General features: G+C 37.4%; 1 protein-coding gene across 2 annotated transcripts in view; it reads right to left on the bottom strand.

The window, feature by feature from the left end:
- The window catches only part of GTF3C1 (general transcription factor IIIC, polypeptide 1, alpha 220kDa), a 45,343-nt gene that overhangs the window by 13,503 nt on the left and 17,952 nt on the right, over positions 1-13,888 (bottom strand). For both annotated transcript variants that reach the window (XM_010578428.1, XM_010578427.1), the window contains exons 16-27: positions 12,946-13,091; positions 12,429-12,526; positions 10,724-10,820; positions 9,789-9,966; positions 8,195-8,330; positions 6,240-6,375; positions 4,345-4,426; positions 3,474-3,659; positions 2,752-2,909; positions 1,891-2,033; positions 1,611-1,692; positions 264-376 (exon numbers count right to left, since the gene is read on the bottom strand). In XM_010578428.1, the coding sequence (XP_010576730.1) occupies positions 264-376; positions 1,611-1,692; positions 1,891-2,033; positions 2,752-2,909; positions 3,474-3,659; positions 4,345-4,426; positions 6,240-6,375; positions 8,195-8,330; positions 9,789-9,966; positions 10,724-10,820; positions 12,429-12,526; positions 12,946-13,091 (1,555 nt within the window). The remainder of the gene's footprint in view (positions 1-263; positions 377-1,610; positions 1,693-1,890; positions 2,034-2,751; positions 2,910-3,473; positions 3,660-4,344; positions 4,427-6,239; positions 6,376-8,194; positions 8,331-9,788; positions 9,967-10,723; positions 10,821-12,428; positions 12,527-12,945; positions 13,092-13,888) is intronic.

Here is a 13,888-nt window from a genome sequence, read left to right on the forward strand (position 1 = left end):
TGGTTTAAAATAAGCAAGTTTGTGCAAATAACTGAAAATTAGTTACATGTATTTAGGAAGTATGGATTTGAAAGAAATGTTGCTTGTTGTATTTACTGAAACTTCTTTTGATACTAAGAGTACAAGTAACAGAAGGTGTAAATCATGCATAGCAGAGAAGAGGTCTACTCTGAACTGCCCTCCTCTCTCCCTGTCTCAGCCCATGTGCAGAGTCAAAAGCACCTGGAATATCTAAAATACCTGGAAAAGAGCACCTAAAATACCTGGAAAAGAGTTCCTGCAAAGTATCAGGAATCTCAAGTTTGGGATTCCCCAGAGTTGAACTGAATTTCTCTTTCAGCCTCTCCACAAATTCTTTAAACTCCTTTGCGCAAACCTTTGAAAACACGAGATAGAAATGTTATCAACCTCAATTTCTTAGAGTGGGAAAAGACCCTCTACTTTTAAAGTGTTCATAGAATATTCTAGTAGACATATCTGGTTTTGAATTATCAAATCAGAAACAGTATACCAGACAAGAAAATGCATCAAAAAAGCTCTGTGGAGATTGTGCTGATTTACTTAACAGTTGCACGTTCTGTCTGTAACCATGCTTACAGCTACATGCAACCCACCACGCACATATTTTCTGAAAACAATTACACTGAATTAACAGTATCAGATCTCTTGCTAGAACTTTGTTTAAGCTTCTGCTTAAGTCTTTTTTTCCTCTTCATACCCTTCACAATCTTTATCATGTTCTCCATTAAGTCTGTTTGTACAGTCATGGCTTGGAGGACACCTGTTAACACTAGAGGAATGGTCCTGTATCTCTCTGGAAACATGTTTTTATTTGCTTCCAGAGACAGACTTTAGGGATGGGGACACATGCATTTATTTCAGCAATGTCTCATCAGTGAACAACTATTCTTCCTTGAAACAAAAATGAATCTAACAGAATTGGTTGGGATTTTCTGACAATAATATGACTTGTCATTCCTGAAAAAGAACAAAGAAAATCTTGGTGTGACATTGTCCCAGTTGTGAAAAAGTTTTGAAATTCAAAATCAAATTGCTTGCACTGAAAGTGTAAACAACTTTTCAATTTGAAATTGTGGTTGATTTAAGCCATAAAAAGCTCAAAAATCAAACAAAATCTTTTGACTGATCAAATCAAGGCTTCTCTCATGAAATTTGCTCACATTCCTGCACTCATCCACAGAAGCTAAGGCAATATTTCAACATGTGCCAGAATAAAAAATAAGAAATTATAGAGCAAAAATGTTTTCTTGCTCAGATAACAAGGAGGCTGAGAGGATTAAAAAAATCCTAAAAAAAAAAAATCAGTGCACATAGATGCTCAGTCATGCATGTTTATAAACAAGCACATGAAAAAAACAAATTTTTTGTTGCACAGCAGTAATGTTTATGTGCCTTTGAAAGGCTGCCTGCGTCCACTTTACTCTCAAAATAGCAATGATGCTGCATTTTTACAATGATGCTATTTTTAACATAGCTAAGGGTACGAGGGAGAGATAAGATATGAAATCACAGTAATTAAAACAGTGCAAGAACTCAGTAATCCAAACAGCGTAAAGTACTCTATGACCTTTAGAATACTTCCCTCCTACCTGTGGATCTTCATAATTATTTTCTCTATTCATGAAATCTTCAACGAGGGCTTTATCTTGGTAAACCTCAGCAAGGCAAACTCTGCAACAGATACAATTGAATGTGTTGTACATAGTTGAAATTTCCCCAATTCAATATAGATTTGATAGCACTAGGGTGCAAAAAAGTTGAAATTTATATTCACATGAAATCAGACAACAATGTAGAAGGAGCATATGCCTTCACTTAATTTCAGGAGAACTTAGCCTATACCTTGAACATAGACAGAAACCTTCTTACTTATAATTAAGATAGGTCTGTGGATTTCTGACAATGTAACGAGCTCTTCGTCCAACAGAATGAGAAGTTTTATCAAGGGACTCCTCAAAGCTGGCATGCATGATATCCCGAACTACTTGCCATGGAACAAAGGGCCCTTTTACCTGTGTGAAGAACAAAAGCGCTTGGAGTTAAACTTCAGCTTTTACGTTGTCCTGGTTTCAGCTGGGATAGAGTTAATTGTCTTCCTAGTAGCTGGTACAGTGCTATGTTTTGAGTTCAGTATGTGAAGAATGTTGATAACACTGATGTTTTCAGTTGTTGCTAAGTAGTGTTTAGACTAAAGGCAAGGATTTTTCAGCTTCTCATGCCCAGCCAGTGAGAAAGCTGGAGGGGCACAAGAAGTTGGCACAAGACACAGCCAGGGCACCTGACCCAAACTGGCCAACGGTGTATTCCATACCATGGGACGTCCCATTTAGTATAGGAACTGGGAAGTGGGGGTGGGGAATCGCCGCTCAGGGACTAGCTGGGTGTCGGTCGGCAGGTGGTGAGCAATTGCCCTGCGCATCATTTGTACATTCCAATCCTTTTATTACTACTGTTGTCATTTTATTAGTGTTATCATTATTAGTTTCTTCTTTTCTGTTCTATTAAACCGTTCTTATCTCAACCCAGGAGTTTTACTTCTTTTCCCGATTTTCTCCCCCATCCCACTGTGGGAGGCGGAGTGAGTGAGCGGCTGTATGGTGCTTAGTTGCTGGCTGGGGTTAAACCACGACACACGTATACAAATGATGGTTAGAACCACGATGAATTCCTAGGACTGATGAAATGTGTGTTCAGTACTTAGACCCCTTAAATAGAGGTCCTATTAAATACCTTTGCATTTAGCACATGACTAGCAATTCGGCACAGCATGAGCAGACTGTCTTCTTGCACTGTCCAGGTGACACGCAGACGTGTCATTCTCTGCAGGGCACTCTGGTCAGCTTCATCGTGGTAGCGGAGTCTTTTGCTTTTTTCTACAGAATCGTCTTCTAAAAAATCCAGAAAAAAACAAAAAAACCCAGTCAGTTATCTCAGCACTACATATTTTGATTAATTCAAACTATCACAGGCAGTAGCAGCACCAATTGGAGTTTATAAGAATAAAAGACAAAAGCAGAGAAGGAAGTAGCAGTTGAGAAAGTAAAATGCATTAATACCTCTGCCAGGAATGAGAAAACAAGCACTTTAGTTAGCAAACTGACTACCTAGAGCATCATACCATAAAGAATCTTTAAGCCAGCTATCAAAAGTTGATAGTGAATTGCAAGAAGTTAATCTGGCATAGACATGATTAGAATTTCTTTAGTTTGTACAGTACAGTAGTGCAATCATGATTCACACACAGGTAACAGTTACAGCATGCTGCTCTTTTTCTCCAGAGCTAGTGTACAGCCCAAGGACATCTGAACCTCTTCACTAAAAGAGGCAACCCAAAGAGATGCCAGTAAGTTTCCATTTCCCACACTATGACAGTCATGTCAACTTCCCTAAAGCAACTTACAGCGGGTATATGCATTAAAAAGAATGCTTCTTTTTCCTGATGTATTACTTACCTTTCTTTTTCTTTTTTGTCTTCTTTCCAATGTCTTTCCTAAGCCTCTTCCTCTTTTGGCTTTTTCCACCTCTCACTCGTTTGGTTCGATCCTGGGTTTGTTCTTTACTTATTTCAATACATTCCTCTTTCTGGACAAGTGACTCTGATCCTACCTTTCCTTCTCCCAAAATAGTAATTTTGTTACCTAAAATGACACATTTACAGTAGTGGAGCTTTATAGCAATTACATTCTACAGTACTAAGGTATAAAGAGCGAATGCCAAAGTTTCAGTATATTAAAAGACAGAAGCCCTCTCAGACTTGCCCTTTGTTAGTCACATCATTTCATGCATCTTCTCAGCAGTTCACACAGAATAAAATCCCACAAAAATGAGGAATCATAAGTAATTACTAAGTTTAGCGCACAGTGCACAAACACAAGGGAACTGAGCTGAGGTTTTATATTCAACCTGAAGCATTTCTTCCTCCTTAGCTTAAATGTTAGGCTATGCAATTTTAACAGTGCCTAGTTGTACAAAACATTGGTCCCTCTAGACTTCCTGCAAACTGCACATCAAAAATTACAAAGGATAAAAATTATTGTTCTGTAGGAAAGGAAATTATTTACATATCTATTTTACTGCCCCAGAAGCATCCTAGATCATTGTAAGGAGACAGGAACAACCCATGTCATCAATACTAGATAAAAAATTATTGTTCCATATACCCAGAAATAGGGAAGGAAATTTTTTATCTATTTTACTGCCCCAGAAGCATCCTAGATTACCATAAGGAGACAGGAATAACCCACATCCTCCATACTGGGTTTGACAAAGACAGTAACAGCTATAATACAGTTACAGACCCTACCACCAGCATCACCACCTTACCTCCAGTACTGAGTGGAAGGGGGTGTTTTGTTAAGAAGGTTTGGAGTCTCACAGTCAGTCCATTTTCAGAAACTGTACTTTCCTAAGACAACACAACTTTCAAAAAGGTGATATGCAAAAGGAGCGTGCTGGTTTTAACATCACTATAAATGATATCCTTTGAGTAGTGTCAGAAATAAATTTTCAGTATAAAGGAAAAGATCCCTGGCTACAACAAAGGATTCATTTCTCTTATTACTACCACATATTTGAATGGCTCTAGAGCTTTTCTTAAGTCATACTATAATGACCACTAGATTATGAAGGTTAGAACTTCAGCAAATCTCCTCAAGTTTAAAAGAAGTCATCACTGGAAAAGAAATGCTTGATTCTTTCACTGCTACAGAGGCTGAACAGAATTTTCTGTAAAACAGTATTTTTTCAAAGCATTTTACATTCCAAAGGAACTTCTAAGGAGCACAAAACCAAAATGCCAACACAAACATTGAGAAAATGCCTCCTACACCATATTGTATCCATCTTAAATCTGAGCCTGAACTGATTGCAATGTATTTGGAGTTTTGCCATTCTCAGCAAAACCCATTCCTCTTGTGAGGAGTTCATTGGTGATAGAAGCTGGTCAGACATAGAGAGGAAAGCCAAGACTGAAGAATTGCAGGAGGTCCTGTTGATGCTGAACAACTAGGTGACAGAACAGCAGATGAAATTCAGAGTGAAGTGATCCTGCCGGAGGTCGAAACTGAGCAACTCTAATTTTACATATACACTGATAGGCTCTAATTTGACCACTACTTAGGGTAGGTTAGTTACAGGCAGTTCTGTGAAAGTACTTGTTCAATGCTTGGTAATGGTCAAAAAGCAAAGCAAATGTAAGGAATTCTTAGGAAAGGAGAGCAACAACTATGCACCTATAAAAATCTACAGTAGGCCTCAGCCTGAATGCACTACATAATTCTATTTTCACCTTAAAAAGGATATAGTAGAACAGGTTAAAAGAAAGGGAACAAGAATGATTAAAGGCAGAACAGTTTCCATGCTAGGAACAGTTAAGTAATCTAGTAGATGCTAGTCTTTAAAAAGAGATGATAACGGGAAACATGAGAGATGTTTACAAAATCAAGTGAAACTAAAAGGGTAATGGAGAATATTTTTTACAGCTTCCCTTAGTACTGCAATTATTAGAGAGCTTAAACCATCAAAAAGGAAGTGGTGACACATAATAGCACTTTGAAACACGTTGCTACATGAGGTTGTGGATACTAAAGATTTACATGTGTCCAAAAAATGATTAGACAATTAATGCTAGAAGAAAAAGCTATTAGCAGCTTTGAAACATCACCCTTTAGTTCAGAATGTCCTTGAGCCAAACTTGCAAACAGCTAGAATATTCTGAGGAAATATCACTACACTTCTACCTTAGTTTTACAACCTTCCCTACAAACCTTTTATTGGCAACCATCAGAGACAGGACATTAGCCAGAACTGGGATGGCCATTCTTATTTGCATATATTGGGCTTCCTAGTAATTTATTTTTTTTTGCTGTGTGTATTTCCTTGTTCTGGATGTTTCAGTTTTCATCTGACAACTTCTACATTTCAGACAGGGAAGAGGCACCATTAAGTAATCTAAACTGTTTACTTAATAAAGTATTTCTCCTTTGGTTGAACGCATTATCAAATTCAGTTCAGATAAAATTTACATCCAATTCTTTCATTCACTTCAGCACAAAGATTTACTACGTTTGGCATGCGTTTCTTTCCAGTGATGCAAAGCCTTATCGAGACACGTGACTAAGAAAGCATGCAAGCAGTAACATTTTGCTATCAGTATCTCAACCTTAAGAATGCTAAAATTTGGAAAAGTCATTACAGCATGTAAATTTTAAAATACCCACCTTCCTAGTCTTATTGATGATGTAGCTTGTCCAGATCCAATTGCGTTTTAGATGCCCATAAAAGCTGGAATCCAGACCTGCAGCTCCTAACCCATCTCCAGGGATAGTTCCATCATCGACCACCTCTCGGCTGCCTCTAAGAGAAAAAGTAACAAAATATACAGTAATTATTTTGTAGGGAGTACCTTCTCAGCTGCTCTTAAGTGACGTGTTTGCAATGTGCAGAACTCCCCGTGCCTTGCCCTCCCAATTTAAATAGGGCTGGGAAAGAGAGGAAAAAGAGATGCTCCTTCCCTTAACCCTGTTCCAGAAGTAGCATGACAACAGTGCTTTTCCATTAAGTTCTAATCCTGGATATTTAATGACTGAGTTTTCAGTTTAAAGATTACACCCAGAGCAACTTCACTATTGTTAACTTAAGTTCCAATGGCAATGTTAAACTGTTCTCAGCACTATTCCTGCCACAGAACTAGAGAAAATAACTGCTCAGAAGAAAAACTTTCTCAGGACAACTGTGGGGAAAATCTTCCACAGTAACTAAAGGCAATCATAACCCTGCATTTTTCACACTGACTGTCAAGCACTGGTCTTGCCAGTTTTCTAACAAGTTAAAGCATGTTTCAATACACATACAAGCCAAAAAACTACAATGCACCACAATTCTCTCCCTGGAAAGCGGATGAAACTGACAATGAATAGCATGTCATGGATGAACTGGTACCCTTCACAAATGAGCTGTATAGTTTTTCTTCTTCAGAAATACAACACTTTGCAAGAAATCATGGAGACAAACTTAATTCCTCAGAAAATGAAAAGGAAAATCTAACCATGAATGAGCTTTGCATATGCAGTAGATAACAGCTCCGACAATTCACTAATAACACCAAAGAGTATTTTTGAAATCCTGTTTCACCTTATGAAAGATTTTTTGAAAGCTATGATGAAATACTATTTCAGTCAAGCTTTCAATAGACAACTCTTTCATTATAACATAACACCATCAATTAAATAAAAAAACCTGTTTCTTGACCTTAAAGATGTTCCAGTCATCTCCAGCCTAACTGCAAGTCAACACCAGATACCCAATTTAAAAGATTTCTTACCATACAATGGAGACAATTGAAAGCTGACAAGTGGACTGAACAGAATTTTTTTCTATCAGCCAGGATCAGTGGAATTAGGTTCCCTCAACTCCATTAATTTTTTTAAGATAACTTGATATATCTACCTGTAACACTGAACTAACCGAAAATACTTTTAAACAGACTGTTTATTAAAACAGAATAGCATTTCAACAAAACTAAACCACAGTACACAATGCTCAATATAAAAAGTATAACTGGCATTCTGCATGGCTGTCACAGTTTCTAAGTATGCAATCCTCTCAAGCATTCTGGTTGTGATTAGGCAGCAGATGAATTGCTCCAGAGATCACTTACAGATTTCACCAGTGTACACCAATACCATATTAGAAATTATTCTGTGAACAATATGCAGCAGATTGCAACACAGAAGGACAGATTTCAGAACGTGACACTGGGGAGCTAATGAAGCTATAGGGTATTTGAGATACCATGATATAAAGCACAGGAACAGAGAATATTTAAATTTTTCCCTTGCATTAACTGTACTTAGAAAGCATTCCTTCCCTCTCAACTTTACTTTCCCCAAGACTCTTGCAACACACGTCTGTACTACTTTGGAAGGAAATCTGTTCCTGGTTTTCCCATTCCTCTAGCATGAGGACCTGCTTGGTAAACAAGTTACTTGTAAACATGATACATAATTACACAGCTTTTTAATCAGATAGCCTCTGAATTACAAGAAAACCCCAACCCCGCAACACTCAACTGAAATGCTAGAGTCTTAACTGCATTTGCTATTAAATAACATCCTCAAAACCACAAGTTCTTATTGACCACTCGATCAACAAAACAAGGATGAAGATGACATACGTGGTATATTCCAACATTGCACACTTTCGTTCCAGATTGTGTTTATCCACTGCTGACTCTTGTTCCATTTCTACATCTAGTGCAGTCTCCTCCCCTTGAAGATTACTTCTCTTTGAACGAGGACAGCGGACGACTCCTAGAAATACAAATGGTTTTGACTATCAGCATAAGTAAGACTTCAATCCATTTTCAGTCCACCCTGCTATGCCAAACTACTGCTCCCAAACAGTACTAATATTTTTACCACTTCCCAATAAAACATGCTACCTTCTTACAGAGGCTAATGGTGTTCCAGTTAATTTCCAATACAAGGCACTAACTTGACCAAAATTGTATTCAGGGCAGAAATAATGGGAGGCTGGTACCCTTTATAAGGAAAAAAAATTCAGCAGCTGACTGATATTTTAGGCATGGATCGATCACAGCCTTTCAGATGCTCAAGTACGTCAACAATCCTCCAGAAACGATTTGGCAGGTTGTGACTGCTGAAACACAATGTGAACGTTTTGCATGTCTGACACCTTCATATTGGAGATACATTCAGGATACAGCAGAGGAGTCATGTCATGGTTTTATAGTAACAGAACTCAAAGGTAGGAAGAAAACCCAATTTCTGGCTTACTACTGCTTTTTGGCTGCCCGTGCTACAAAGACAATAGAGCAGGACTGGATCTCAGGCAGGTATCTGATCTAGATGCTCAATATTAAAATCCAGCACAGAGTAATTTTCCCCTCAAGGCTCAGCATGGAAAATACTTAACTACAACACAAAAAAGCTTTCATAATCATGCAGACTGGTGAAACAATATCATTCCCATATTTTGGGGGCTAAAAGTAATCATGGTCTGACTAGCCTGCAAAAGCTGCAGCAATCACAAACATGCTACCATTTGACAAATGTGTAAGGAGCCTTTTGGACATGACTGCTTCAATGCAAAAGAAAGACAAAATTACAAATAGATCTTTTTACCTGGCTGACTAAATTACAGAAATACAGAACAGTGTTGTCTAGGGTTTCAGGAGAAGTATCTTACCTCCAATTTTATATTTTTTTTTTTTTTATAATGTATACTTGTAGCTGTATGTCCTGTTTAAAAATGTAAAAGGACTAAACACAAAAATAAACTCCAAAAACCTGGGGTACATAAACTCCTTTACTTTCCACTTCTCATCTAACTCGGGCTATCTGTTAGAAGGTTTAGCAACATCCTTCTAAGGAAAAGGGCTCTCTGTTTAAACTGGTAGAGAGCTATTGCAAAAGTATACCAGGAACTATATTTGAAAAGGCTTTTTCACAACTGGATTAAAATCTAACAGGGCTATTACCAAATCTGATATTCTAACAGGACAGCAATGCTTTTCCATTAACACTGCTCTGAAAATTTCAAGTGTATAGGTCTGTTTCTTGGATCTCAACTTCATAGAATTATATGGACAGAACTTCTAGGTTTTTCTGATGCACAAGGAGACCAGCCAAGAGAACAAAACATTGGAAGTGCCAAAACAGAGCCTGCCTCAAGTTTTAGGAAAGGAGGAATTGTGGCATGAGCAGAATAAACAGTAAAGGTGATAAAAGTGTACAATTATACCATACCCAATGGTGTATTAAGGCAGACACACTGCAAATCAAACCAGAAGTTTTCCACATCCTGCATGGTATTCAGAACATAGAAGCGTCTCTCAAATGGGCGGCTACTTTGTGCCAAGTTATAGTGGGGGTCACAGATAGTGGTATCAACAATCACAGCATTTCTCTTCATATACACAAAGACCTGTCAAGTACAGTATGTTTCAGGCTGGTAGGTAAAAATAATTGAAACTGCCTAATCTACAGGACACACAATTATTTTAGGACTGTTTAGCATCTTCTCAGTCTTTGCTATTTTGAGACAGTGCTCTGATAGAGGACACACCCATCCCCACCCTATTGCACCGTATTCCCAAACCTCCCTTGTCAGCAACCCAGAAATTTCCTTTCTGAACTTAGAATAGTTTCTTTTCCCCGTTGTGCACAGGATATTACGAGTTTCCACAGAGAGTGACTATTTCCTACAAGCTCTCATTCAGGATTTGAATAGCTGTGTTTGGGGTCTAATCATCTTTCTTATCCTCATAAAGTATATGTTGGGACTGCCTTCTCCTTCTCTGTTTATAAAAAGATGCGTAAGAATGTAATTATTTTACTCTGATCAGTGACTTTATTCTGTGTCAGACATCCAATGCCTAACACCTTGACAGAACAGAATGCAGCATGCTCATTTTTCATAAAGTGCTGCCAGTCTGGAACTTCCCAGATCATTATTAAGTGCAACATCCAGCACTATACATTTCAGTAGCATCTTTCCAGATGAAGAGGCAAAAATTATCAGCACGACTTGCAATATGTCACTTGGATCTGGAGGTTTGCATACATACCTGAAACATCAGTATTTTACTTAACTACTTAAGGTAATTACAACCCCCAAATTTTGCATGTTTCACTGGACAAATAACGTGAAGAATAATGGCTAAGTTTTAAAAAAAAATTACCTGGTCTTTGTCTTGAAACTTCTCTGTTGGGCCAAACTGTATCAGTCCCATGTAACATAATCTTTGAAGGTTTTCTACCACTGAAAAGATATACCTCCTGCAGCAATATTAGGAGTATTACAATTAGCACTCATGAAGACAGTAACAACACTAGAAAACATATCATTTCCATGCAGCAACCTGAAGTTTCAGGAAACCCTGCTTTTTTTGAAATACTGAGTTTCAGAATTTCTGAAGTGATATTTTGTTTGAATTGTCAGCCTACAGAAAATATATAATATCCCAAAGCTCCAAATTTCCTTTCCTCAAATCATAAACACAATATTTTAGTCAAATACTAACTAAAACTTTGCTAGCAAAGAACAAAGTTATCCAGAAATACCATACGTAAAAATGAATCAAACAAGGTCAGAACATCAACAGATCTGCAGACAATTTCATGTTATGAAAAGAAGACATGAATAAGAAAATATGACTGCTAAATATGGGCTGATAAACCTTCACATGTGTGCATACAAAGAACCGGGCAACGATCCTTGCAGTTAAGGTTGTTTAGAATCACTGCTCCAAGAAACTGCTTTCAGTTGCTTATAGCTTTGGCAGAGCAAAAAGTGCAGCGTTTCCCATGCTGTGTATCTACTTATGTGACAAAATTCTGGAATTTTCAGGAAACTTTTGCAAGATCTAGTTTCTGAGAGAGACTTTGTCAAAAATTCAGCTTTGCCCACATTTAACTCACTAAGATTGGTGCAGTTAAATGCGAGTTGTATTTTGGCAGGAGTTTTCTCTGGGGCTTAAAGATCATTTGACAAGCCTAGAAATACTGATGCAAATTTGGCTAAGTTAGAAGTTTTAGTGAATGGGATGGGGGCAAAGAGACAACGTGGTTATATGTCATACTGTTTTGCATAAACCTATCAGATGGAGCCTGCAGATTTCAGAAAATACAATAAATCCAGTTTCCTTGTTACTAAGATTTAGCAAGTAATAGGTTGGGAATTGCAAACCTGAACTGATCACATGTCCTGACAGCTGATACTGTTGTCTAGCTCTATTCACTCACCAATGACATGTTTGCAGGTTTGCAAAATGTTGTGTAAGCCTCCCACCATCAAAATCCCTGCCATTAGCAATGACTTTCTGAGGAAACTAATATGGTGCTATATGAACTAATAGGTTCCACATATTCAAATAATTTTCCTTTAACGTTGCTTTCCCTTCCTATCTTTAGTCCAATCTCAATTTTTAAATATCCTAGATGAGGAATGGCAAACAACAGCAGACATGCCACTGAGAGCATGAGTAGAAATTGAATGGTATGTATGAGAGACAGGAACTGCAAAGTGTGGCATCTTCTGAAAGATTTATGAAGGACAGCAACATTTACACTCTATTAAATTCTGAATTTAGCAGTAGTCAGGAGTGTGTTTTATACAGAAGTAACATCCTGCTGATGAGTTATGAAGGACAGAACCTCCCAGCTCTCAAACACTCCTGACAGCATGCATGAATATTGTTTATTAGTTTCTTATTACCTTCTATTTAGGAGAGAAAGATACAGTTTGGCACACTATCCTTAGAAGATTGATGATCCTTGTCTTAAGTAACAAAGTTCTCTTTGACACAAACAGGAAATATAACTGAGAAAAGAGTCAACCACTGTTGTTTTCTCCCTAGAGACATTTATTTTGACTCATCTGCTTACCTTTTGTAGAGAAGCTGCTGTCGGACTGACCTTGGAAGAAATCTGATCAGAGTGTGCTTTTTTAGTGGATCATTTAAAAAATCTTCCAGACCATCCACCTAGAATTATTTCAGAAGTTAATCAAAATGTGAAATATAACTATCTTTTAAAGTATCAAGCTTTGCTACCAGAACTGTTGACTGAAATATTTTCTAAGCAAACGTTACTGCTTTTGTAAAATCCTTAAACATTATTCTTGTTAATCAATGAGGCAGAAGATTCAGTGAGATTATAAAAGGCTCTTTGCAAAATATTAGTTTAAGAATTTGCAGTATTACAGGACTATGCATTTTTTTCAGTGTGGCTGTAAAAGCAACTAACTTTTCTGTAAAACAAACTATCAAGAAATGAAGTGTCTACTCTCCAAAGGCTAGTTTTGTTAAAACAGACTAAGAGGATATTTGTTACTGCTTATAGGTACAGTTGGTATTATCAGACTTTAAAGTAAAACAAATGTAAAACAAAAAAAGCACTATACCTTGTAGCTGACTTGTACTATCTGAACAAAGAGTGAGAGAGGCAAGCAGAGGAGAATGTCACTAACAAGAGCCCATCCAAATCCAAACTCTCTGTGAACTGGGAGAGGAGGGACATAGCGCATCCATGACGCATCATCCACGTACACTAGGAACGAGAAGACTGGCTTAGATTCAGACAGGACAAACCTAATAGTTATACTAATAGTTTTACTGTGAGTGTTCAAGCAGAACACATTTAGCAGTTCATAGTCTGGAAATCTGAAAATCTAAAATGACCTGAAAATTATGTAAGCCATTGACTTTCAATCTTCTTTGAAGTGGACTTTTACAGTTTTTTTTCAGTGTTGGTGAGGACTCTTGAAAAGCACATTTAAGCCTACTAACAGTAAGTCTGCACTTCTTTCTTAGCTTACACAGACATTTCAGAGGATGCCTGAAAGCAACAAATCCAATGAATTCACATGTTCTGAAGTATGAAGATGGCACTTACAGTAACCTCGTTAAGACTGTTTTTCACTAAGATAATCTCTTCCAAGACTTAACTATCCTTACAGCATATTAAAAAAAAATCTTCTGGATCCTCAATCCAATTATTTCTTTTTCTATACCCAATAGCATGGAGAACAGTTTACCAACCACTTCTAATATCCTTTTTCACTTTGGAAGACATGTATCCTGTCCCCCTTACTACAACTTCTTTTTGGGAAAGAAATAGAGGGTGGCAACATTTTCTAAGTTAGTTTAAGCAGTGATTATGTAACTATGATTTCAGTGTAGACCTATCCCTACAAAAAATAAATCTAAACTATTTCTCCAAATTTACTCAAGATTATTCTGAATTTGAATCCTGCTCTCCAAATTACTATCAAACTTTACAGCTTTTTATCATCCACAATTTGAGCCTACTGTATTTCACTATCCAGAACAATGCCCATTGGATAT

Source organism: Haliaeetus leucocephalus, unplaced genomic scaffold (assembly GCF_000737465.1).
Source record: "Haliaeetus leucocephalus isolate CR32 unplaced genomic scaffold, Haliaeetus_leucocephalus-4.0 Scaffold636, whole genome shotgun sequence".
In the NCBI taxonomy this organism is placed as follows: Eukaryota; Metazoa; Chordata; class Aves; order Accipitriformes; family Accipitridae; genus Haliaeetus; species Haliaeetus leucocephalus.